At 33.5% G+C, this 27,637-nt stretch overlaps 3 protein-coding genes across 5 annotated transcripts; 2 read left to right on the top strand and 1 right to left on the bottom strand.

Annotated features, from left to right (window-relative positions):
• The first annotated feature begins 632 nt into the window (after nucleotides 1–632).
• On the top strand, nucleotides 633–10,104 carry LOC11446453 (histone-lysine N-methyltransferase ATX5). Of its 3 annotated transcripts, none has more exons than XM_013605962.3 (24): nucleotides 633–774; nucleotides 1,515–2,254; nucleotides 2,364–2,419; nucleotides 2,518–2,740; nucleotides 2,859–2,984; nucleotides 3,184–3,252; nucleotides 3,364–3,432; nucleotides 3,535–3,626; nucleotides 3,839–3,931; nucleotides 4,169–4,304; nucleotides 5,399–5,501; nucleotides 5,602–5,701; nucleotides 5,887–6,011; nucleotides 6,903–7,048; nucleotides 7,315–7,419; nucleotides 7,720–7,784; nucleotides 7,862–8,069; nucleotides 8,514–8,600; nucleotides 8,731–8,790; nucleotides 8,870–8,959; nucleotides 9,127–9,213; nucleotides 9,323–9,397; nucleotides 9,486–9,586; nucleotides 9,672–10,104. In XM_013605962.3, the coding sequence occupies exons 2-24, from the start codon at nucleotides 1,652–1,654 to the stop codon at nucleotides 9,760–9,762; spliced, it is 2,910 nt and encodes a 969-aa protein (XP_013461416.1). In that variant the 5' UTR covers nucleotides 633–774; nucleotides 1,515–1,651; the 3' UTR covers nucleotides 9,763–10,104. The 3 variants fall into 3 exon arrangements, with proteins under 3 accessions (XP_013461416.1, XP_024635333.1, XP_024635335.1); XM_024779565.2 differs by lacking the exon at nucleotides 633–774 and adding an exon at nucleotides 926–1,264 and having other exon boundaries at nucleotides 1,365–2,254; XM_024779567.2 differs by lacking the exon at nucleotides 633–774 and adding an exon at nucleotides 927–1,264.
• Nucleotides 10,105–12,533: 2,429 nt separating this feature from the next.
• On the top strand, nucleotides 12,534–13,898 carry LOC112420251 (protein FAR1-RELATED SEQUENCE 5-like). Its single transcript, XM_024779004.1, has 2 exons — nucleotides 12,534–12,606; nucleotides 12,739–13,898. Exons 1-2 carry the CDS (start codon nucleotides 12,534–12,536, stop codon nucleotides 13,896–13,898), a joined length of 1,233 nt encoding a protein of 410 aa, XP_024634772.1.
• Nucleotides 13,899–17,550: 3,652 nt separating this feature from the next.
• Nucleotides 17,551–23,863, bottom strand: LOC11444213 (probable plastid-lipid-associated protein 14, chloroplastic). The gene is made up of 14 exons (XM_003602181.4): nucleotides 23,682–23,863; nucleotides 22,938–23,268; nucleotides 22,808–22,851; nucleotides 22,648–22,726; nucleotides 22,454–22,570; nucleotides 22,122–22,304; nucleotides 21,914–22,000; nucleotides 21,064–21,167; nucleotides 20,885–20,972; nucleotides 19,724–19,804; nucleotides 19,548–19,624; nucleotides 19,083–19,218; nucleotides 18,810–18,872; nucleotides 17,551–18,521 (listed from the first exon to the last, which is right to left on the bottom strand). The coding sequence occupies exons 2-14, from the start codon at nucleotides 23,256–23,258 to the stop codon at nucleotides 17,868–17,870; spliced, it is 2,034 nt and encodes a 677-aa protein (XP_003602229.2). The 5' UTR covers nucleotides 23,259–23,268; nucleotides 23,682–23,863; the 3' UTR covers nucleotides 17,551–17,867.
• Between the last annotated feature and the right edge of the window lie 3,774 nt (nucleotides 23,864–27,637).

The following is a 27,637-nucleotide window of genomic DNA, read 5'->3' as shown; positions in this document are numbered from 1 at the left end:
AATTTGGAATTGGAAGGGGATCATGTTTTGTCTTCAGATTAAATTAAATACATAAAAAAAACTTTTAAGTTGTTCAGAAAAGAACTCGGTGAGTTTATGGCTTTTATGCCAACACAACGCCATCGTTCCATTCCATGTTTCAATAATCACCCACATATGCATCCATCCATCAAAATCAAATTACTATAAATATATTTGATTCAAACGTACAAATTCTTCTAAGTACACTAAAGTGATGGTGGTGGTGAAATTCCCAAATATCAAAACATGGACGAAAAACCAAGGACAACAACATTGACATTTAAAAACCATGGCAAATTATGCAACGAAATCTAAGTACAAGAGCTTATCTTATATATACAAACCATGTACATAATAAAAATAAAAATAAAAAGAGAGAAATCATGTTTCCTATCCCATCCCATATAATGATATAAAGACACATCAAAATAAAAAATAAAAAAAAATCCTCTCATGGCTCCAATATTCTTGGAAAAAATTTCATCACCGAAATTCAAAAACCCATTGCTTCCATGCTTGCAACTTTAACACAACACAAGCATGTCACAACCATTGAAGCTTAGAACAAAAAATATAAAATAAATAAATGTGACACATGAAATGAAATCAACTCCACGTTGTCAAACCAGAATACCATCATCACCAACGAAGCAACCTCACCTCACCTCACGACTTTGATTGAAAGAAAGAAGAATTTGCATTACCCAACACAACACACATGATGCGCAAATTAGCATCATCACACACAAACAGGTAATACTACGCACCACACTCAAGATAACGCTAATACCTTCTCTCTCTTTCTCTCTCTAGTCTAGTCTAGTCTTACTCTGTCACCACCTTCCTTCTTCCTTTCTCTCACTAAAAAAAACCATTTCATATGCTGTAACATATTTTTTTTTTTTTTTTTTGTTCCGTTTCATAAAAAACAAAATAACATTATAATCTGTCTGAAAAACATTTCGGATAAAAAAATAAAAACAATGTTTATGTTTTTTCTTTTGTAAACTTCTCTCTGTCTGTTTTCTGAAGCTTACTACGAACAGATCCCTATTTCTTCATTTTTCTGCTCATTCGATCTTCACGATCACGTTTTCTGACATTCTCGTTTTCGATTTCATCTCTTTTTCTTATAACCCTTTTGTCTCTTCTATTAAATTATCATCTCAAAATTCGAACTTGCTTTCAACTTCATCGATTGCTCTGTTTCTTCAAAACTCAATTTGCAATTAGGGTTTATGAGGTTTGTGTTGTTTTTGAGCTTGGAAGTTTAAATTTCGTTTCTGGGGTTGTTTAACTTTTGATTTTAACACGACCCGTTACTTCAATTTTTGTTTTTGAAGAAGGAATGATTATTAAGAGGAACTTGAAATCTCAAATGCCGAGTTTGAAACGGTGTAAACTCGCTGACTCAGTTGGTGATGATGAAGAGTGTTCTTATGCTCGTAAGAAGAAAAAAACTAACGGTTATTATTATCCTTTGAATCTTCTAGGTGATGTTGCTGCTGGGTTAACTCCGGTGAGTTTTCATGGTTTGTTGAGTGGTGTATCGGAGAAGGGATTCTCTACGTTGTGGTGCAGCCAAGTTCCGTGTTCCCCTAGTGAAGTTGAATCGAACTCGAAGGAGGAAATGGTTGCGGTGAAGAAGAAACGGGTTCAAAGACCACCATTAGTGAGAACTTCGAGAGGGCGAGTTCAGGTTCTTCCTTCCCGGTTTAATGACTCTGTTCTTGATAATTGGAAGAAGGATGGTAAGACTAGCTTGCGTGATTTTGAAGTTGAAGATGAATTTGAATGCAAGAAGGACAGGGTAGTACAGAAAATTTGCAATGGCAATGTTAGAAAAGGGCGAAACAATGAGAAAATCGGTTATAAGCAACGTAAGTATTCGGCATTGTGTAGGGATGATGATGTTGGTGTGAGTATGAGGTATAAGAGTTTTGGTAGAAGGAAGAATTCAGTTTTGGATGTAGATGAAGTTGATTTGATGATGTGCAGTGATGATGAAGTTGATTTGAATGAGACTAAAGGAGAGAAGAAAGATGGGTTGTATGGACCAGAAGATTTTTATGCAAGTGATATAGTGTGGGCCAAAGCTGGAAGGAAGGAACCTTTTTGGCCAGCTATTGTTATTGATCCTTTGAAACAGGCACCTGAGCTGGTCTTGAGGTCTGTTATAATCGATGCTGCCTGTGTCATGTTTCTTGGCAATGCAGGGAATGAAAATCAAAGGGTATGTACATTATCAAATATTTGAATATGGATTATTTACTATATAGAGCTTCTTTGTTATATAAGAAATTAATAATTGCCTATTTATTGTGGTTTGATTATTTGAGTAGGACTATGCATGGGTGAAGCATGGCATGATCTTTCCATTTATGGATTATGTCGACAGGTGTGAAGTTGTCATTGGTTATTGTTTCCATTGTTTGTATTGTTTTACTTTTCGGAAGAAACTTTGCTTAGTAGGATTAATGATGTTCTTTGGATTAGGTTTCAAGAGCAGCCTGAATTGAGTAACTATAGTCCCTCTGACTTCCAAATGGCAATAGAGGAGGCATTTTTGGCAGACCAAGGCTTTACAGAGAAGTTGATGGATGATATAAATGCTGCAGCTGGTGACACTGGTTATGATGATACTATTCTGAAATCCTCCTTGCACGAAGTCCGTGGTTCAAACCAGTATGGAGGAGCAGGAAAGCATTTTCTTAAACAGGTAAGTCACTTCATCTTTATTTATGGTTTTGATTATGTAATTATTGCTTCATAAAGTTTTGAATGATGTTGAAGTCTGGTCATGTTTGATGGTACATTAATTGGAATTCTCTGTGCAGGATTTATTTGATAAGAAAGACTCAAGATCATGTGAAGCCTGTGGATTGGCTCTTCCTTACAAGATGTCAAAGAAAATTAAGGGTTTGACTCCTAATGGTCAACTCCTATGTAAAACATGTACAAGGGTTAGTATATCTTGCCTTTTTCTTCCAATAACTTATATTTAAGTCTGCAATGAAAATGTTATAATTGAAGTTTTGTGTTTGTTTTGAAACTCTGTATTTTGTAGCCTTTGAAGAAATTTATTCTTAGCAGTTAAGAAAGTTTTGTATTCGTTTTCAAAATTGCATATTTATAGTCTCTGAAGTCATTTAGTTTTGGCAGTTAACGAAATCCAAACATTATTGTGGCATATGCAAGAAAGTATCAAATCATTCGGATAGTGGAAGCTGGGTGAGTTAGTTGAATTCCGTAACTAATTAAGGCAATTTTTTTTCTGCCCGAAGACTGTTGTTTTTTGTAGTATTAATTCGTTTGACCTTTGGGGTGTTCCCTCGGAATCAGGTACGCTGTGATGGATGTAAAGTGTGGGTGCATGCCGAATGTGACAAAATTTCTAGTAACCATTTCAAGGTCCGTTACTCTTAATATGTCAATATTGTCTCTTCTCAGAATTCAAAGTTCATAAAGTGACATTTGGTGTTTTATTGATTGGTATATTCTGTTTCTTTGAAGGATCTTGAAACCACCGATTATTTCTGCCCTACGTGCAGAGGGAAGTTTGACTTTGAGTTATCTGATTCAGAATACACAAAGCCAAAAGTCAAGTGAGTCTATTATGGTTCTTTCTTTGTCTTCTCCAGTCCTGGTTTTGCAACTTAAGCTTATGATTTCATGTCAAATTATTGTGAAGTCCTTCTTACCTGTCGGGGCTCAAGTTCGTATATCAATTTAGAATATTTTGTTAGGTATTACATAAAAAAAATGTCATTCTTATAAAATTTGTATTTTTCTAACAATATTGGAGGCTTTTGTGCAGATCGAGCAGAAACAGTGAGCAGTTAGTGCTTTCAAATAAGGTCAATGTTCTCTGCAATGGTGTGGAAGGCATATATTTTCCAAGCCTACACTTGTAAGCACAAACTCCATCAAAATTCTTGGACATAATTTTTTTTGTCCTATCACAGCTTATCATTTAACCTGCATTGTCATGTTTCAAATTGATTAATGCTGATTTTGAATGTACCGTTTTTTTTCTCCTTTTCTTTTTAAATAAACCCTTGTTTTTTTATTATTTATATATTGGAAATTGATTTCTTTCTTTATATTTTTATTGTGGGCTGTGATACATATTTTTCTTCTTTTTCAGAGTTGTGTGCAAGTGTGGTTTTTGTGGGACAGAAAAGCAAGCGCTTAGTGAATGGGAACGACACACAGGTTCCAAGCTAAGAGATTGGAAAACAAGTATTACTGTGAAAGACTCTAGGCTACCTCTGGAACAATGGGTTTGTATATATGACTTATGACTTTTCTAATTTTGATGCATAATATTCCCCAGTCTCTTTGTGCTGGAAATACACGAATTAAATGTGATTATTTTATTCTATTCAGTGTGCATTTAATGTACTTATGGGCTTACTATATAGTACTAGTATAAGTAGAGTATTGTATTCTGCCCTGATACTTCAAAAATGGTGAAGAATCGTGTCCGACACGTATCCGACACCGATATTTGTATCGGAGAAGTATTGGGCAAATTAATATTATATATATTTTTTTTTTTTTTTATGTTCAATCTCAATTAGTGTTAACTATAAAGTAGTCAACATTAGACAATGATGTTCTTTTTTGACAGTACTAATAATGTTCTCTTTAGATGGTACTAATAATGTTTAGCTAAATTCTAATTTGTGCCGAAAAAATATGTAATTGTCACTTGCTTTGATCATTTTCATTAATGTGAATGTTTGATTATTATCATTTGTAGTTATGTTTATACATTGTGCACTTATACTATTAATTTTAAATTTAATTTTTTAATAATGTATCTAGGTCGTATCGTATCAGGAATTTTGAAAAATTTCCAGTATCACCGTATTGGTATCGTATCGTATCCTTATCGTGTCAGGTATCGGGGGCTTCATAGATGATGCCTATTAGGCTATTACAACAACCAAGCCTTATCCCACTAAGTGGGGTCGGCTACATGGATCAAATTACGCCATAGTGTTCAGATGATGCCTATTATTATTATTATTACTAGCGAAAATTTTCTATAACATTATGTTTAAGGGTATAATTGGAATAACAAAAAAGCCAGCCCAAAATCTCCCCAAAACCCCCTATTTTCTTTATATATAGTATAGATTATTGTTGTTGTTGTTGTTGTGTTGTTACTATTATTACTACCACTACTATTATATTTAAAATTATTAATTAAATTTTACTTCATCTTGATTAGGTCTTAGATTTCATAATATCTTTTTTCATCGGTATCAATTTTTTTGTTTGAATTTTGTAGTCTTCAGTGTCAAAATGCTAATAATACCAACCTTTTCAAACACTAATATTGCTAATATGATGCTATTTGAATACTCAGATGCTGAAGGTTGCAGAATGTCATGCTAAAACTCAAGTTTCTGTCAAACCTAAAAAACCTTCTTTAAAGGAAAGGAAGCAGAAGTTGCTTACCTTCTTGAAAGGTACCTTTTTTCTCCTTCCTTGTTTACAACATTGCTATATGATGTGCTTGCCACATGTTCTCATAGTAGTAATGGTACTACAAACTCTTCTCTCTGACAGAGAAGTATGAACCTGTTTATGCTAAGTGGACTACAGAGCGCTGTGCTGTTTGTAGATGGGTTGAAGACTGGGACTACAATAAAATTATCATTTGCAACAGGTAATATAGCATCTTCAATTTGTCATTTGCTAATTTTTTGTCAATATTCAGCCCATAGGGATTAGAAGAACATTGCGATAATTACCTCACATTTTTTCCTTCATATTCTAATTTGAGCAATGAAGCACTATGTATACAATGAATTGCATTTCAATTAATACAAAAATGCATTACATATTTTATAGATGTCAAATAGCTGTTCACCAAGAATGCTATGGAGCAAAAAATGTTCGAGACTTTACATCCTGGGTCTGTAAGGCCTGTGAAACACCTGACATCAAGCGGGAGTGTTGTCTTTGTCCTGTAAAAGGTTTGTCTTGCACAATGTTTCAAACATATGCTATATAAAGTCATCATCTTTTTATTTGTTTGGATTGATATGGACTCTCCTTTACTTTGTGAATTCTATTCTTTGAAGCCGTCTTGCCTCAAATTTCTGTTAATCTTCTATATAAGAATCCGTTTGTTTAATATCTAAAAGAAACAATTTTTAACAGTGACTATTTTATAGAGAACTTTATGTAAAGAAAAACTTAATTTATTTATTTTGTAATCATAAAAATTACTCCTTAACATTTTTTCTCAGCTACTGCTCTAATCAAAATCATTCTTTTTGTTAAAAAAATACTAAAAATATATTTTCAGTATAATCAGAAATATAGATTTCAGATTTTTTTTCAGGTTCTGATTAATTCTAAAAGCTGAAACAAACAAATAGAAAATTTTAAAAATGATTACGTTTAAAAAAAAAAAAATCATAAAATAATCTGAAACAAAGAGACTTTAAATTAGTTTTTAATCTTCTTGGCTAAGAACTTTTTCCCCTTTTTACACTATTTTATTAACTTGATCTGCTATGTGTTGAAACAATCTTACATTATCATCCAATAATGTAAGTTCTGTTTTTTTGTAAATTCTCAATGATTCTTTTTGACTTATATATGCTCATAATTCAGTTTTACAAATCATGGCTGAGTTTTACCCACCCTTTTAAGTATGAGTTATATTTTGATACATTGTGTCATTCAATAATGACATCCAAAAAGTTTGACTATTACAAAAATGCTCAAGTTTTTTTGTTCTCTTTTTTGGGGGGAAATCCTCAAGTTATTATCATGAAGATATTGAGATATCATTTTTTCATAGCCATGTCATTTGACATCTATAATGTTGTTTTCTTAAACTATTTGTTAACTCCCAGGTGGTGCTCTAAAGCCAGCCGATATTGACACGTTATGGGTTCATGTCACCTGTGCTTGGTTTCGACCTGAAGTCTCGTTCGCTAGTGATGAGAAGATGGAACCTGCTTTGGGTATTCTTAGTATTCCATCAAATTCTTTTGTGAAGGTGAGCTATTGGCCAATAAAAATTTCCCTTGTAAAGTAATGCTGGTCACCAGCAAAAGTGATTTCATTCTTTGCATATTTCTCACTGTAAGATTTGTTCACACTACTACACATCATAAATATGATATCAGATTTGGTTATTTTTTTCATCGAGCATGGAATACCAAAAAAGAACTAAACTCCTGATCTCTGTATATTTTTATCATTTATACATCTCTTGGTTCAGTCTATAAATGCAATCTAAGGTCTGCATTATTTGGATTTCAGATTTGTGTTATTTGCAAGCAAATACATGGTTCGTGCACACAGTGCTGCAAATGTTCCACTTATTTCCATGCCATGTGTGCATCAAGGGCTGGTTACCGAATGGAGGTGAGGTTTCTATTGGATTGAGTTTTTTTTTTTTTTTACAAATCAGATTGATGACTGATTATAGACACTCAATTGTAGTCTTCATAGAACATTTACTTCCACTTTGTGCTTTAAGAAAATTTCGAAAACTTACATTTTTATGCTATAAGAAGATTGACAAATTCATAAGATCAACGGTGCTCAATGTGACCATGTATCCAAACTCCACCAATGGGATGAGCCTTGATTGTTGTATTATTGAATGTTCCATTTATGCAGAACTGCCAATATTTAATTAAATTTTCTCTCTCTTAACTGTAGTTGCATTGTTTGAAGAAAAATGGAAAGCAGACTACAAAAATGGTTTCGTATTGTGCTTACCACAGGTATGGAACCCTCAATTAATAACTAAGAAAGAATTACTCTTTATCTTTTCATCTTGATAATCTGTTATTTGTTGCAGAGCTCCAAATCCCGACAATGTTTTGATTTTGCAAACCCCTCTCGGGGTAATTTCAACCAAAAGCCTTCTTCAAAAGAGAAAAGTTGGGTCAAGGTTAATCTCGTCTGCCAGAATAGAGAAAGAAGATAATCCTATTGATATCACTGAGCTTGACCCATTCTCTGCTGCTCGGTGTCAGATCTTTAAAAGAACAAATCATACCAGAAAGGTAGATTGGAGAAAATTGTTCATGCTGGTCAATGTTTGTAAAATAAAACATAAACAATGCAGCATGGATTGTATTTATCAAAGATATATTAAGTGTCTGTTTGCTACAACTTTTTTCTTAAAAAAACATTTTTCAAAGCAAAGTTACTCTTGAAAATTGTTTATGATTATTTTTAAAAATTGATTTTCATTACAGTAGACAAATACAAATAGCTTCTATTTTTCTTAAAAGATCTCTCTTACAAATAATCTCTAAATTATTAAACATCAAAAGCACTTTTTTGTTCGACATAATCATGAAATATCATGGTTATTTCTTTTCTTGCACTGGTTCCTTTGTTTCTATGTTCATCTTGTAGCTAGTTATCCACCGGTTCCTCTAAATTGTCTTCGTTTCTTTTCAAATGTTCAACTTACACTAAATTTTATTTCTTCTACTTCTTAGAGAGCAGCGGATGAAGCCATTTTTCATCTAGCGAGGGGTCACTCCCACCATCCTTTAGATACAATTCAGAGTTTAAATACATACAGAGTAAGCCTCTTGCCTTCTTGAAATTATATCAGATATTATTAATTCTTTTACCTCGATTTTAAGATCTAAACTACCCCTTTCACTCTCTTAATTTCTCCTCACTTTTTTCATATCATTTTTCCTCAAACAGGCAGTAGTAGAGGAGCCTCAAGCTTTCGCTTCTTTCAGAGAACGCCTTTACCACTTGCAGGTGCTTATCTTTCTTAGTTAGATTATTTGTTTCAGTGGTTTATTTCTGACTTTTGTGGCGGTACACTTTATGATTCCAGAGGACCGAAAATGGACGGGTTTGCTTTGGTAGATCTGGCATACATGGATGGGGCCTCTTTGCACGTAGGAATATTCAAGAAGGAGAAATGGTATGATTTTCATGCCAAGTACTATAACATTACAAAGACACAGAACACACTCCTGTGTGTTTGACTGTTGATCAATCATCAGTGCAAAATATTTTTTTAGATTTCCCTGTAAATCATATCACCGTCGTTTTATGTAGCGCTAATGATTTTAATTTGATCCTAAGCAGGTTCTTGAATATCGCGGCGAACAAGTAAGGCGCAGTGTTGCTGATCTGAGGGAAGCACGCTATAGAGCAGAAGGGAAAGACTGCTACGTGAGTTAATTTCCCTATCTTTGCATATTAAAGTATCACGGCCATCATCTCCTTATTCATAATCATATGTTATCACAAACTAAAATTCCTTGCCCTCTTACTTTTGCAGTTGTTTAAGATAAGCGAAGAAGTGGTCGTAGATGCCACCGATAAAGGGAATATAGCACGGCTAATAAATCATTCTGTGAGTCACAACCTAACTCAAATAGAATATTATAAACCCCAGATACTGTATAGTTGTCTTACCAGTTCTTTGGTTCATGTTAATATAGTGTATGCCAAATTGCTATGCAAGGATCATGAGTGTGGGTGATGATGAGAGCCGAATTGTACTCATCGCTAAGACGAACGTATCTGCTGGTGATGAGCTAACGTATATACATCTCTCTCTACATGTGCTGTTTTTTGTGTGCACTTGCATTTTGATATTGTAGTTGATGTTATTTTGTTATTCGCAGTTATGACTACTTGTTTGATCCTGATGAGCCAGATGAATTCAAAGTCCCCTGCATGTGTAAAGCTCCAAATTGCCGAAAATTCATGAATTAGGAAGTATTATATATACAAAAAATGAAGATCATAGGACAACAAGTATTGTTTCTTCTACATAAGGAGCAAGCACTAACCCATCCCCTCTTCTACAGGGGAAATCTCTCAGTTACACTAAAGCTGTAATTTTGTTAAAACGAGGAGAACAACAAAAGTAGGGACCAAAAGACAAAACAAAAGAAAACAAACATAGTTTTTTGTGGTTTTCTTTTCCCTTTGGGACATTAATCAAAAGTCTAATAAAGTTATTAAGATTTAGCAGCATTTGGCTCTGTAAATGTATAAGCCGATATTAATTTTATTTTATTTACGTAAATTTAATGATAGCCATTTTCTTCCCGACATGTATTTTTCGGACGTTCTCATCATCTTAACCATAAACCAATTTAAGACTGGCCAAAAGCTAGTGACTTTTGAGGCCTCCTAAGAATATTTTTAATAAACGATACCGACATAAGCCAGTGGCCTTGGGTCACCATCATTTTCCAATTAAAATAACTTCAAAGAATAATATACACTGGATACTGAATTATGTGCTACTCATATAGTACCACAGTATTTGACCAAAAAAATAATTCAGTACCCTCCAATCATATTTATAAGAAACTATTGGGTCTACAAAAGATGATTTTTTTTATTCCCTCAAAAAAAAAAAAAGATGATTTATGTAGTCTAAATTTTGAACCAAATATATCAATTGTTGTTGATCTAAATATCTCTTGTAAATAGTTTGTTTTTTAATTGATAAAAAGTGAAATAATAAGAATTTAGTTTTTGTGCTTTATGATTAAAAAAAACTACATCGATAATAATCACAAATTATTTTGCATGATTTTTGAGAAAGCTTTGATTAAAATTAAATATTTTATACGATCTCATGACGACGATTAATTGTGAATGTAAAATAGTTGTGGAAATATTAAGAATAAAAGACAAATGTTGAGCAAGTGGTCAGAGTTTCAAACTCAAAATCCACATTTTATGCTCCAAAGATTGTTGTGATTAACTGACAATATAAAGCATATAAATTAAAATCAAAATTTTATACCAGAAGTCCATGCCAAGCAAACCCTGTGAATTGCACAGTTAAAGGCGTTGCAGCATCTTATTCTTTGGACTGTGTATGTGAGAGACGGTACCATGTAAAAACAAACAATTCAGCAGAAAATGAAATAAAACAATATCTTGATTTTGTCCAAGGTTTAATTCCACTCAATCAATCATACCACATAATCCTTAAAATAAATAAATCATCATAAAGTAAAGCATGGTTAAAATAAATCATCATAAAGAAATAATATTTAATTACACAAAATGAATTCTAAAGAATTTAAAAAATAAATTAAAAATTACAAGGATATTTACCTGTGCATCCACTGGTTGGTTGGGTGGCTGCCATAGCCCCTAATCTCCCCTTCCCTAACATGACAATTGACATGGTGATGTGATGTCATATTATTTGAGAACAAGGTGCAAACTTCTTAGATAGATGAGATCTATCTATATATATACTACTCTACTCAAACCATTAATTTTAGTGTATTTGTATTTGTTCTTTCAAAAAAAAAAGTGTATTTGTATTGTATTCCCTTACCCCATTGGTTTACTCTATGGTGGCATTTAGGGTGCACAAGGAGAAGATTTGTGTACCATGCACAAGTGAACGATTTTTGGACAGCTGGCGGTAAAAAAGCAATTTTTACCTGTTGAAATATTTTAATGAAAAATATTATATTGTAAAATATTCCATTTATTGTTTCTACTGCTCACCCCCCCCCCCCCCCCCCCCCCCCTAAAAAACCACCACTTATCAGCAATAACTTGTATACCCCCTACTAAAATTGAAACATGGAGAGTAGTAATTCAGTTTCTTTTCACACGTAAAACACCGGTAAATATCATTTTGAACTTTGTTTCCCTTCTCCTTCATGCTTAACATTCTTCCTCATCTCCATAGCCACCTATGTTCTTGACATTTCCAGACATCCTTTCTCCTTCATGCTTAACTTAAAGTTCTTCTTCATCAACAAAATTGTTCAACATTATTTCAGTTTCCTTTATTGATCTGGAGTTTTCAGCTTAGTTTGGTTTATAGATCTTGATTCATTTTCAACTTAAAGGTATGAATAAAATTTTGTTTATCATTTTAAATGTTTTATTATGCTACTTAGTTTGTTGTATAGTATTGTTGTTGGCTAATTAAAGAGTGTAAGATACCATAACTGAAAGAATAAATTATTAATTTCTGAGTAAGTTTTTGGTCAATGAAAGAGGGTAAGAAGCCAACAATGGCTGCAACACAGTTGTTTAGAAATATTTTGGAGCTGGTGTCGTGCATAATTTATGCACGACCGTGCTTAAACTCACTGGTGATTGGATGCATTTAGTTAATTGTCACGAACACGATCGTGCTTAATAATGACACGGTCGTGCTTGTCCTAATGGAAGTAAATATGGATGGTTTAGGCTAGATTTTTTCAGATATAGTTTGAACTGCAGTCGTGCACGATCGTGCGTTTTACGGTCACGGCCGTGCCAAAATTCCATGCATGAAGTATAAAATTTGCTTGTTTTTCGAGCACGGTCGTGCTGACTACCGAAACGGTCGTGCCTTACATCCTGGAAGCAATTGTCTTTGCTTTCAACTAATTTTGCTATGTAGTATTATATTTGTTTGATTCCTGCAATTTTGTTCATATAAAGGAAGTGTGTGTTTTGGTGAATTTGTGATTGTGATTATTTAAATCCATCTATGTCGTATGAACAAGAAGATGGATATTCATGAAATTTTTGAAATTCCTAATGTAAGCGACATAACTGGGGGATGCAACCTTACTGGACAAGGTTCAGAGGTAGAGGTATGTTGATGTGATTACATTGTTGTGTAAATTATTTTTGAAGTTAGCGAAAACCGTTGGGTAATTTTGGTCCGAGGATTGTAAATTAGTAAGTTATTTTGTATTTTTTATTGTTCAGGACATGGATATGCAGATGATGCAATTGATTTCCTTAAGGAGTTGTGTAGTACGGATGATATGATGTTTTGGAGGCACACAATTAAAGAGGATGGGACACTTCAACATTTATTTTGGTGCGATGGGGTTAGCCGTATGGACTACTTGGTGTTTGGAGATGTTTTGGCATTTGATGCTACCTATCGGAAAATTAAGTACAACACACCGTTAGTTATTTTTTCCGATGTGAACCATCATAATCAAAGTGTCATATTTGGTAGTGTGATTGTTGGTGATGAAACTGAGGAGACTTACGTGTGGCTGCTGCGACAATTTCTCGAGGCAATGGACGGGAAGGCACCTGTGTCAGTTATAACTGACGGAGATCTGTCAATGAGAAATGCAATTAGAAGAGTATTTCCAAATGCTCATCACCGTTTGTGCGTCTGGCACTTGGCAAGAAATGCAACGAGCAATATCAAAAATCCTAAATTTGTCCCAAAGTTCAAACGGTGTATGTTTGGTGATTTTGATATCGAAGAGTTTGAAAGTATGTGGGTGGAGTTGATTGCAAAGTTTGGGTTGGAAAATAATAAGTGGATTCATGACCTGTATAAGAAGCAGGAGCAATGGTCAACTGCCCATATCCGTGGTAGATTTTATGCTGGTTTCAGAACAACCTCAAGGTGTGAAGATCTACATTCTGAATTTGGAAAATATGTTACTGTCTTGTCAAATTTGGTGGATTTTTTACAACATTTTATGCGGTGGCTGAATTATGTTAGATACAGAGAAATTGAGGCAGACTATGCATCTTCTTTTGGTGAAACAGTTTTGCAAACTCAACACAAAAGTTTAGAGAAGTCAGCTTCAAAAATTTATACAAGGTCAGTGTTTAAGCAGTTTAGGCCTGTATTGGAGAGATCTAGTCGGTGCAAAGTCGAAGTTGATGGGCGCAATGGTTCCATTTTTACCTATAATGTTTTCAAATACCCTAGAAATGATATTCATTGGATCGTGACATTTTGCGAACAATGGTTGAAATTTAAATGTTGTTGCAAAAGATTGGATACATTTGGTATTCCTTGTGAACATATCTTACGTGTTCTAGTGTATTTGAACATTGTTGAAATGCCAAAAGGTCTTGTGATGGAACGATGGGTCAAACGTGCTAAAGATTGAATAAATGCCGAAAATCGTAATAGTTCAAGTCACCGTGATCCTGCATTTGTAACTACGTATGTGATGTTTGTGGAGCGTTGTAAGAGGATGGCCAATGCCGTGTTGAAGTGTGGAGATCCTGAATATATACACAAAACCATGGAAATGGTTGAAAATCACACTGAAAAATTGGAATCATTAAGCAGGGGTGAAGTTGATGAATTGCCCATGTTCGGTTCAGTGACAGGAAAAAGTTTAGGTAATCCGCAACAGCTTAAGAAAAGAGGTGGAGCAGCAGTTGCGTCGTCATCGCATAATGCAAGTGGAAAAAGAAAGCGAAGTTCGCCTAAATGTGGAATATGTGGAGTTAAGGGTCACAACCGGCAATCTTGTCGTTTACGAGAAGACTTTAATGTAGAATCACAAAATCATTCAACAAATTCCAATCATGATCAAGGGTATGACGAAGACTCGGAAGATTGGAACACGCCTATGGTAAGTCTGAAGCCGTTATTATCTAATGTTTGAAGTTTTTATTGTTTAAAACTTAAATGCTCATATTAACGTGAATATTGTAAACAATTTATTATTGTTCGAACAATGTAGGAGTTTAATTAAAATTAAAGATTGGAGGAGCACGATGAATTGTGAAGTATGTTGTTGCATTGAAGATGTTCTTAATGGATGAACCGAACAATGATGTATGATGACCCTTTTTCTTAAGATGTTCGTGACAGGTCGTTTGTTTAAATTGTTTGTTGCTTTGCATGTGTTTATGCGTGAACTTAAGCATTTCTATAAAATTTTAGATTATGATGGTGGAACATGTTTAATTTGTTGTGGATTGTTTAATTTGTAAACGAAATCAATGTGTTTAATTTGTTGTGGATTGTTTAATTTGTAAACGAACTCAAGCATTTCTATCCATTATCTAGTTTTGTGATTTTGGTATTACTTACTTCTCATACGTGCTTTGCCCTCTTGGTTTTTGGAGGGTTTTAACTTTTAATTCTCTTATATTAATTCCATGACCAACTGGACATGTCGGCCTTCATTTTTTTTTCTTTCAGAATCTAAAAAAAAATTCACTTTTACTCAATATTTTCTTTGATTTTTTTAAGGGGATTTTCTTCATTGCGTATAGTTTTTTTATATGAAAGTATATAGGTTTTTTCAATTTAAAATATATATATATATATATATATATATATTTGTTTGTACTGTCTGTTTGAAATGATTTTACACAAATGTCTAATTAGTTTTACTGTTTTGATATTTGTGTAGGTATTTTAAGAAAAGAAAATGTTAATCAATACTCTGGACATTCTTTAAATAGAAACTTTTTTAAAAAATTTATGTTATCAATGCATCATAAATTGAAATATTTGACTTTTTTTTATAGAATGTTTTCTTCAATTGAAATTTTTAAAAAGTATCCGGAAACACCCGTTAACATGACCCTTTAAAAAATTGGGAAATGCTAACTTGTGCCCTCAAGGCACAAGTTAATGATTCGAATATAGAAATAATTTATTGAAAAATGTGCATTGCATTTAATCTTTAATTTTTTAATCAATTAAATGCACAAAGTTTTAGGAAATATTTCTTCTCTTTTAAGTTTATTAACATGTGCCCTAAGAGCACAAGTTAACACTACCCAAAAACATAACATCATAATATATCCAATTAGTGTGATCCGATTAAACATATATGTAAAAAAATTGCATTGTCAGTACTTACAAATTAAAACACTTTTTTAATATCACTAAGGCTCTGTTTGGTAAAAAAAACGGATAGCTGATAAGCTAGCTTATAGCTTATAGCTGATAGCGGATGACTGATAGCTTATAAGCTAATTGAGGTGTTTGATAAAATGAACGGTTCAACTAGCTGATAAATGTAAAATGACATAAAAAGGTATTATTAATTCATAATATAGTTTATATAAATTGATATGTAACTCTAAAATAAAAATTGATATTAAAGTATTAAGAAATTCTTAGTTTAACTTTTTTTTTAAAATTTATAAATTTAGAAAAATACTTAGCTACAATGCCTATCTAATATATCTTCTATATTATAAATCAAATTTTATTCACTAAAATTTTATTTGATATTTATTTTTATTTGAGTGTTTATACTTTACCCAACAATTAAACAACAACTGCATGTTATCACATTCTTAAACAAAAATTGACAGTTATCAGAATGTATTATTAATAACACAAAAAAAAAGTATTATTAACAATAATTGATAGATATAATGAATAATATCTTCTGATTTTTTTTACGGGATCTTCATGAAATTTATTTTACTGAATTATTAAATGCATTATCAATCAAGGAAGGTATAAATAGACATAAAACTTTTTTTTTTCACAAAAGACTTGAAACAATTTTATACGGTTCAAAAATAAATTATACAGTTCAAAACAAGGAGAAAAAAACAAGTGAGATATATTATCATTTTAAAAAAAAACACAGCGGGGAGGTATATATATGTGTACTGAAATGTGCTAAGGTATATATTTATGTAACTAACATTAAATAAATTATAAAGGGGTATAAATGGATTTTAGATAAATTAATAAGGGTAAAACTGGAATCAAAAGTGAGACGCTATAAGCTATAAGCTCAAACGCTACTTGAAGTAGCTTCTGAAAAATAGTTTATAAGCTCTTGAAATAAGCTATAAGCTCATTGTAAAAAAGCGTTACCAAAGAAAGCTTTTTTTATCAGACGAGCTTATAAGCTATCAGCTATAAACTATAAGCTCTTTTTTAGGTGTTATCAAACAGACCCTAAGATGATACATCTCGACTTATATAATGGATAAACTTTGATACACTCTTCATTAATATTTTTTATAAATTCGATTGAGTTTTTATGAAGCAGGTCAATTCTATAACAAAATTATTTAAAAAATTAAAAAAAAAATTACATTATTTATGTGATAAAATATTATTATTTTTGAAGGGATTTGATCAAATATTAAAAATATGAGAAATATTTTCAATTTAAGTTATGATAAACCCTTTTAAATTATGTAAAATTTAGAAAACTTCAATATTATATAATATCAAATTGTTTATGATGAATCCAAATACATGATATTGTTCTTAATATAGGATCATAGATTATTATTATTATTATTATTATTATTTCATTTTGAATGTAAAAAAATATATATTAATTCATTTCAATAGTAACAGTAATAGAAAAAATATATGTGAAAGGTTTTGATGTCGTCGGAAATTTTTTGGTCATATAGTATCCCTGATTTCATTAGGGGGGAGTACTTAGGTTGGGAATGCCTAATTTCAGATTTTGCAACTTTTGAAAAGGTTTTGGTATAGTCCTCCTTTTTCTTTATTGTCCTCTTTTTTGGTTTAATCTAATGAATTGAGGGGTTACCTCTCTCTTTTGCAAGGAAAAATAAAATGTGAAAGGTTGGCTAAATCAGCCGACACTCAAGCTAGAATGCTAGATGATGGTGCGGGACTGGACTACGTGTGTTTGCTCTCTCGATAAACTAAACGTTTGAAGTTTGTGAACAAAATTTCTCTACACATCGCAAGTTGATAGAACCAGATGTGTCATCAGAAGTCAAACTATAATTATACACAAAAAATACATGATGTCAATAAATGATAACTTTCACAGTTCGCACACATTATATAGAACTTAATTCAATTACTATACACTGATATTACAAAGGTAATCTACCATGTTTTATCATGCACATACATTATAAGAAATGCTTTTATATCCATCCAAAAAAAATGCTTTACAGTTCCTAACCAGAACAGACTTCTTGAAAAAAGCATTTCCGATAACTAAGTTTGGTATACACAATGCTATGACAATTTACACGAAAGAGTGCTCTGGAGAATGCCTATACTGACAACAAAACTACAAGAAAAAATAGTACTACAAATTTACATTTAACAACTAAAACTACTTGTGAATTGCTATAGCCTATAAGAACAATTAACTAGAACTGTCTGTGTCCACAAAAGACCTTGTAAAAAGGAGAGCTGATCCATTAACCCCTCGAAGAACGAGCAACCTTGAGTCCACATAAGTTCCACACACAATCTTTGACAAATCAAATATTTCAGGGGGAATTTGTGTTCTTAGTTCTTGAAGAACATTTTGAACAGTATCAATGTTTTGATTTAAAGGATCATCGAGATTCATTGTCACATCAATATCACCCGACGTAAACTTGGCTGCAGGGAGACTTGATGGAAACTCCTTGAAAGGGGTTATTTTTCTCCATTTCTTGCTAGAAAATTTCTGAGCTAAAGCCTCCTCATTGCCGGAAGGGCGAAAGGAGAGCCTCTCTGAGGTATTGTCTTGCTTCAGATATAACCGTCTCCCAGCTCTTAGTATAAATGAAGAATTCACCTGCACTCTTCCTCTTTTACCAGCTTTGTCATGAGGCCAGTCCTGACCAATCATGACTGAGAATCCAATGTCAGAGACGAAGGAAAGGTTGGCCTTCAACTTTGATTCTCTATTAACAGTTAAATGCAAATCTCCAACTAGTACACGGACAGGAGGTTGGCGAAGGGTCAGCCCAACATGCCTCCCAGTGCAATACAATAGGCGCCATTTTCCTGGAAGCAGCTCCAGCCAGTTCTGGACACATGAATAATGGCATATAAGTTGGCAATACATTAACATTAAAATTTGCGACTGTTTTGGTGATTGTTTTAATTGGCCAGTTGGATTAATTGTGAACTTGCAATGATGAGTTTTTCATGAATCACGTCTTGTAGATTACAACCATGGAAAGAATGGCTTAGGCTCTTAGGCATTTAGTACTTTATTTTAGTGATTGAAGAAATAGAACTATTTCAAAGAAAATTATTGTAGAAGAAACAATACTGGGAAAAATATACGAGAAAGTTTTTACTCGTGAATTACCTTTGGCTTTGGATGAGGATTCAACATCTCCAATAAGTCAATGAAGTGGGCAAGCCTACTGCGCTAAAACATAGAAAACGCCCATCAGTCGAACCCTATCGCATATCTACAGCATTTAATAATGTAATTTCAATATACAAATGTAACCTTATTATTAAGGGAAAACTCGAGGACATCCGACATCAACAAATATATAAAAATATCTTATACAAGCACAAGTTACTCAATGTAACAGAAACACATTGCATGTATGGGCCGTCCTTGGATGAATACCTGAGGCTGACGATAAATGTACTCCTCACTAATACGCATTGCAGTGCAACCTAGACCCCATCTGATAATATCCATTGATGGAACTACTCGCCATCTTGGCCCACAAAGGAATGGGTGCCTTAGAGCATCCAAACAACTGTAGAACATTTCACATGGTTAACACCAGTAATTTTTCAATCTTTGGTAAATCAAACTAATATATCTAATCAAATGCTATTCATGGTTCACAATTGTCAGAAACTAGCTACGTGTTGTCAAAAGATCAAGCCTCCTGAAAGACCAAAGAAACTTGAACACTTCTCTTTATGATTTTTTTTTGTATCTCTGCTGAATTTTCTTCTTTAACACTACAGTTTTTATTTTTTAAATCTTGACATATTTGCAAGATAATCACAGCTCAATGTAGGGGAATCAATAAGAAAATTATTAACATTTCAAATATGTAGATACTGCTTCGAAGCATACCTTATTCTCCGAGAAGGTTTGGTTGCTAGCAATAAAGATAAAAGGTGCCAACCAGCACCCCAGTTCCTATCAAGCATCTGCGAGAAAATAATATACGGCATTAAAAGTTATGAAAACAAGAATGGTACTCTAAATACTAAGCCACTTTCACTGAAGATGCGTAGAAATATACTTACTTGTAAGCCAGCATTTCCATATGGAGAGTTTCTGCCGAGGATTTCCATCATAAGCTGTCGCAAACATGAAGGATCATTCCCCTGAAGTTTAATGTAGCAAGAATTATCATTAGAAAATTTGCATCATTGCATGACCCGACTTACGTTTGAAGTACACCTGTCTACATATTTGTTAGAATATATCAACATACCTACATTTGTTAGGGTAACTATGATTATCTTTTAGATTGGTTTCAACACTTCCTTATATATCATGACTTGTTTCCACGTGTAATTTGAATTATCAGTTCTACTACGAAATAATCTTACAGTAGACCTACAAATAATCTTTCCCAAGTAAACTACTACAGATCATGGCCACGTGACTTAACCATTAATTTAGTATAAGTTTTTTTTTTTATGATAACATTAAAAATATCATGTGAACTGCACATGACTCTCTTTTTTTTTAAAGAAGACATGACATATTTTTTAAAACATCAAAAATAAAATAATGCTGAGTTGGTGATGAGGTGAGGTTTTATATAACCCCACAACCTAGGTAACCTCTCATCACTAAACCGCCTCTGCCTCTCTATCTTTTCTCTTCACTTCATACCTCATATTTATATTTTGAGTTTTAAGTCACTTTTAATTTATGTTTCTGGCATTATTTTTATATATAAACCATCTTACAAGGGTTAACCCTTACATCTAAGACACTCGGTTGTTGCATATTAATCTCAAATGCCCTAACAGATGTGCAGCTCCTGCTAATTAACCTCTAACTGGTAGGTTTTTGAGGGATTGAGAGATGATTATGTACAGCATGCTTTATTTTATATATAATTATTTATTTCAACCGCTTTGTGGCTACTGTTATTTGCCCGCTATGTTATACCCTATTTCTCATATCAGATTTTTTGCTATCTGCTATTTTCCGCGATCCGCTATTCATAACACTAAAATGAATACTCACAGCTTACAGCAAAGGGGGAAAAGGAACAAATTATTTAGGGCTTAGTTTGTATTAGGCATATTAGAGACAAGAAGGCATCCTTGGGCCCTTCCTTCGCAGTCTATAAGCATTTGAGTCAGGTAGTTTTTTTTTTTCCTTCTAAAAAGTTGTACTTTTTAAACAGTCAAGGGGCTAAAATTAAATACAATATTAACTTGCCATACCTTTGTGAGGAATGATTTGAACTTCGCGAATATCAAAGGATCCATAAGTTCTCCCATTACCATTTTTGCCATTATGAAACCCATGCATCTTTGTAACACAGATAGTCAGTTAACAAAAAGATTATATAGTAGATTATATAGTTGCACACAAACTTCACTAACGATGTCCTAGACCATACCTCATGTCAAATGCAATCATCATCTGTCGCCTGTCCATGTTTTCCATAGAGCCGCTATTTGAACCATCCTCGCAAAAGTCAGCGGCATTTCCCAGTGTGCCTACCTGTTAAGTAAACCCTTCAGGTCAAACCAAGCATGAGAAGTAAGGCTGACCAGGCTATACATGAGGAAACACCAACTATTGATGTCCAGTAACTTTGATTGCGTAGGTCACTCATTGAGGGCCAAGAATTATCAGCCCAGTGAAAATTATCAACCAGAAAGTATATGTCATATGTTAAGTACGGGCTAGGCCTAAGCCCATCAATGTGCTAAATAGAGTTTGTTATATTTGCTGATGTGGCTAGTTTCTTGGAGGAAAATGACAGTTATATGAAGGATAGGTGTAGCAAAAGAAGGATCATTGGGTATTATTCAGTTAGAAACCGTATGGTTTGGGCAGAGAGAGAAATGTTTCTTCTCTAAGGAGCTCTTGCTCTGGGATTATAGGGATTTCCGTCTCTGTAATAATTCTTTTCAATTCATTACCTTGATATTTTTGGTACTATTCTATAGTCATATATCATTATATCTTATCTGTTATCTTTCCCTTCCTACAGTCTGTTGCACTTCTTATCAGGTTTTCTATCTTAGCATAAATGTTCGCTATTATGTGAAACAACCGAAATGCTCAAACTAGCAACAAAAACAAATTTGTAATTTTTTTTTACGCTCTGTGAGTTTACAGCACACGTGATGTACAAAACCTTCTCTGGGATCAGCCAACCGCAAGGTAATCCACACTCCACATAAAAGACGGAAAAATGAATGAAGACATGATTCTATTTATAAGAGAATGGCAATGCTTACTTTGATATGTCTGTCTATTGGGCTTATATGCACATTTTCCAGCCTCAAATCTGTATGGGCAAGACCATGACTATGCAGGTAATTTACCTGAAAGTAAATAAACCATTGTAGAAAATATCACTCCTCATGTTGCTGTGCAAGTATTCAAGCACTTATGGTTAAAAATGTCTTCTAGAAAACATTAAGGTTAAAATTTCTAAAGACATACTCCAATTAGAAGATCTCTCATCAATATTCGAATTAGTCGCAATTGTCTAGAAATCGCGGGACCTCCAGTTGTGTCTTCTCCTACTTTCCTAACAGATTCTTCGTCCAGTGCAAGAGTGGCCTCTAAAGTTTGAAGCCAATCTGACTGTTGAAGCCAGTGTCTCAGAGAAAAACTACCATGATACTGAAAGGAAAATGTATTGAGCCAAAAAGAACATCAGTGGTTCTTTTTATGCAAAGGGGCAGAAATACTCAAATAGACAACATTCAGAGCAGGAAACAATCAAACATATATGAAAGAATTAAAATAATGAAACACGCTGAGATACCTACCCCATGGACTAGAATAAATGAACCACTACCACCACTTGCAGGCAACGAGATATAGCCATGAACTTGCATTGAGTAAGAATGATACAAAAGTTTACGGCGACCCAGCTTCTTCAATACCTTGAAGATACCAACAAAATTTTGTAAAGAGGCATGAACAAAATTAAATTGAGATACTACAAACAATGTCAACATACCTCTATTGCTCGTTTTCCTCGACGCTGAGCTTGGGAACTATAAAGCTGTCGAAGTATAACTCTTGTGTTATACAAAGGGCTGCAGAGAACAGAGCGAATAAATACAGATACTGTGATCAAAACTAGTCATATAACCTGAACGAACAAAGAATTATCTTACCTACCACTGTCCTTCACCTTGCCTTCAAACACCACCTCATCCGCCTATAGCAAAACTTAATCGATGAGACCACCGGAATTAAAAAATTAATCCAGTCATGACACATCGTAAAGTTATTTAGATTTCATACCCGTCCACCAAGGCCAATGCTAACACGATCTAAAACCTTAAAGTCTGACATTTTGAACCTCATAACATGATCTGTTTCCTCCTCCAAGCAAACGGAAGAGGTCTTTGGAACCTCTTCATGCGACTCCATTGAAGAAGCAGATGCAGATCTCCGTAGTGAAGAACTGCATATTACCTTGTGCTTTCTCTTGCCTGCATTCGATGATTGTCCAGCAAAACGCAGGGGAACGGGTAAAACAAGCCTTGTCGACAAATTGATATGTGAATAAGCTAGGACATTGCTCTCCAAAATCGGGTATGGCCCAGTTCTACAAAGTGCCATTTTCAAACCTCTGATAGCCAAATATTAAAAAAATAAAAAAGGATGACTGTATTTATCAGCAAATATTCAGAGGATCCATGAATACTGCAAAACTAAATGTAAAGGCGTAAATAAAATAAAAAAACTAATAATGATACATAATTACATCTTATTTAACAGTAAAACATACTACAGAATTTACATTCACCACGTCAATGGTGCATAGCAACAAAGTATTTGATTATCATGAACTATATAGCAAATCAGAAATGTTATTTCCTACATTTAACCGATTAATTAAATGAAAAAAATGGTGTTACGAATGATATGCAAAGAGTTGGCGAAATTGAAATGAAAATTGAAAAACGTGTCGATCAGAAAAGATAAAAAAAAAAAAAAAAAAAAATAGAGAGAATGGAAGAAATGATTAAAAATGAGACTCACCAGAATGAGAAAAGGAAGAAGAGTATTGGATAGAGCATGGAGTTGATAATAATATAGGAAGAAGAAGGAAACGTGCGTGTGAGAGTTGCGTGCTACAGAACGCCGGGAACGTTTTGCCACGGGTTTCCACCGCGTCAACGTCTGCCTCTCTAAATATCTATCTCCTCTTATTATGTTAGTTAATCCCTCCAAAAATCAAATATTACTCTATTCGTTGTTACTATAGTGAAAGAAAATAGATTATTATTTTCAACAAAAAAATATATATACGGTAAAAATGACTTAATAATTCGAATATCATACACCTTACTTATTGATTTTAAATAGTGAATTTTAATCACTAAGTTTCCTTGACAAAAAATGTGAGTTAATAAAATTTTAGAGCAAGAGAGAAGCTGAGACATGGAGAGAAGACAAATAGGTTTTTTAACAAAAATATATAAATAGTAATAAGAAGCTAAAATTGAATGCGAGAGTAAGAGATGAACCATACGAGAAAGAAGGAAAATTTCATTATAGTAAGTAATCTTAAGCATGAGAATCAAGGGGATTGTAAGAAAAGATACCTAGTTAATATCATCAAGTAGTGAAAGAGAAGGGAATCATGCATGGCCTAATTGTTTTCTCGCTTTATTCGTGTCAACTCAACAATTGACAAGATCAACCCCCTTTGTTACTTAGTTCTAACTGAAACTCGCAGTAGTAAGTAGAAATTTCACAATTCCTATGGATATGAATTTATAAATATTATTACTCCCAGTCAATTAGTACACTTGCTAAGTTTATTCATAAATAATTGCGAGTCTAGCAACAAAGTGTATAGTAAAATCACAATCGAATAAAAGAACGACACGATAAATAGAGTAAATAATAGAAAACAACACGCCAAGATTTTGTTCACCTAGTTTGGCCCAGAAATTACATACGTCTAAAGAAAAGAGCATCTCCCTACATCACTATCAATTAGTTATTTATAAAAAGATACAAACGAGTTACAAGAAATTAGCTTCAACATGTTCTCCAAGAGCACATCCGATTTCTATCATTTCCCCGAATCTCTTCGTGTGACCAAAAAACTCAATGATTTCACTAACCAAGATATTTTCAAGTTGTTTCCCAATTCATAATCTAACCCTAAAAGAAATCAACATTTAGCTTTTGATTTCTTAAGGATCTCCTCTTCTGGTCTCCTAAGATTCACCCAAGTTACTCGTAAAGACTCAATCTTTCGTGCGTTTCCCATCTTTCAAAAGCCATGAATCTCTCCCTAAAAGGCATTAACCCTTTCCTAAAAGCTCTCTTTTTTGGTTTTCCAATATTCACATCTTGACCATTTGAATCTCATCTAAAGACCCTTAACCTTTAGACTACATGTTCCCGAAAAGTTTTCTCCTTTGATTACATGTGATTTTCAAGCCCCGTCAACAAATGTGTAAAAGATTGATTATATAATGTCTTGATCCCGAGCAAATTGTGTCACGATTTGCCTGGATCATGCTATGATTTTATGTTCCATACACAGTACTAATGCTAGTAGGCGAAATCGGGACACTATTTTGAACGAATCAAACCAAGCAACCAACATCATCAAATCGCAACACTGTTGATCCCAGTTAGAAACTTTCACTATAAATACCATTCTTCCTCGTTCATAATTTCTCGTTCAGAACTGTGGCAGTTCAAGAGGAAGGCAATTCTAGAGCTTCGGAGGAGTTTCTATCTTCTCCTTGATTTTCTAGGGTATGTTTTTATCTTTAGTAATTTGTTTTTAGTTATCATGTGTAACTAATTATTTTTAGATTAGAGTTTTAAGATGAACCTCTATTTATTTTTGTTGGATATTTATTTAATTTAACGTCGTTTATATTTTATTTATTTTATGTTCGCTATTAAGTTTTGTCAGGAATTTAGTTTATTTTTGTAGTACTGCAACCCTAGATTAGATACTTAGGTTGTGACAGGGCCTAATATTGATATTACTATCCTGATGCTTATATCTTGATATTTATATCTTGCTATTAATATCTATTTGTCTATGAAGTAATTAGTCATAGCTAGCGAAAGATGCCGAAGAGAGTTGACCATAGTAGTAAGTACTTAGGAGGTGACATTACTAATATTGAATAAAATTTGTTGAACATAGGAGGTAATTAGTTAATAATTAAGGAAACAAGTGTCTGCTTGAAGGAAATAAGTCGTGGCCTAATAGAACCATTCTCTTAGATCGTTGGTAAGGTAGACGCTGATACAGTTGCCCGTTTGTAGAACTACTAAGAGCGAGAGAGAGTGTGTTATGAGTGTCCTAAGATTCATAGATGGGTTGACCTGCATGAACACTGGTTAGTCTTCACACTAATATTCCTTGCAAAGGTGGCGAAATCCTATAGGATTAATAACCTTGTACCGTAGTGCGCGTATAACCATAGTGTGACCACTATGCCTTTGGAAATCTTGAAACACCAATTTAAGTCTATGCTTTCAATTACCTTTGAGGTGATATGACCCCACACGTAAGGACCACCTTGTGTCCAGCAGGTGCAACCAAACATTGGAGGGATAGACCTAGCTAACTGAGATAATATAGACCCACACGTAAGGATCACCGTGTGATCAACAGATGCAGCTTGGCGACCGATTAGGTTAGTAACGTCACAACGGCCTCGTCACTTGTATAATCTACCTAAGATAAATAAATGTGACATTACTGTTATTTAATATCCAACAATATAAAGAGGGGGATTCAAAGAATCTTAACCGCTGGTTACTTTTCTGCAACCAAAACATGTAACTTGCTTTGTTGCAAACAGATACAAATTGCAAATCTCTAACCCTTAACTCTTTTATTTTATCGTCAAATTAAAAATAAGTAATGCAAATTGTTTGGACTAAACGACAATCCCCGCAGATACGATATTCTACCTATCACTTTATTACTTGATAAACGATTTGGTACACTTGCCTAATCCGCACATCAGTGGGTCTATCGAGGATGAGGCTTGGAGCTGACGTTTGTTGGGTCTCTAATGACCGACAATACAATATGAATATAAAGAATACATCGATTCCCTATGGATAAGAAAACAACAACTGCACATGAAAATTACAAAAGGGCACATCGAGGATAAATATAAGGACTTATATTATAAAAGAACGATCATACATTGTCGTGTTAAGGTTCCGGAATTCTAATCAAATTAAGAGGCCATTTCCAGATGCTAACCCTAACAACCAATTGAGATCTCACAACCTAGATTCTACCCTTCATCCATTTCATACGAGAGCATGAATGCTAACTCTCAAATAGTTGGGGTTTTATGAATGTTATGAATGAGTAATGCTAAAAGATCATTCCTTTTCACCTTGGATTGTAATATTCTTTTGTAAACTTTAAACTCTTCTATTGATTATTATAATTATGTTTTCATTCACTTCTTATCTTATTTCTATTTTTTGTTTAAGCTCATCATGAGCTAACCCGCTTGGTGGTTAATACATGATGAGGTTTTGATCATGTTTACGTAAGTTTGGTTAGTTACCTACTTAAACTTATTTTAAATAAGTTTTATAAACTTCAATCTGTAAAGTAAAACGAGACCACTTTTATCTTTATTGTCAAATTTCTTGGACTCAAAAAAGGATAAGAATGAAACTACTTGTTTAATACGAGAAACATTTTTTTGCCCAAAAGCGATAAAGATCCTGAAAGACTACTTGAAAGTTTATCTCGTTTTTTTGTCATAGGAAAACGACTTAACTTTTCAATTAGGGAAAAAGGTTGAGATATGGTCTTAATAATGTTGCATGATTAACTTGACAATCTCAAACCTCGAGAAAGTAATTTTCAACTTATTTGCATGGTAACCACTTGGTCTTTAGGAATTTGTATCGAGTTGTAATTTTTCACTTCTTTGCAAAAATATGCTCATAACTGAATTTTGTTCTTAACCACACTTTAT

This window comes from Medicago truncatula, chromosome 3, assembly GCF_003473485.1.
Source record: "Medicago truncatula cultivar Jemalong A17 chromosome 3, MtrunA17r5.0-ANR, whole genome shotgun sequence".
Taxonomy (NCBI): domain Eukaryota; kingdom Viridiplantae; phylum Streptophyta; class Magnoliopsida; order Fabales; family Fabaceae; genus Medicago; species Medicago truncatula.
Note: the sequence above shows the minus strand (reverse complement) of the source record. Positions and strands in the feature narration are given on the sequence as shown.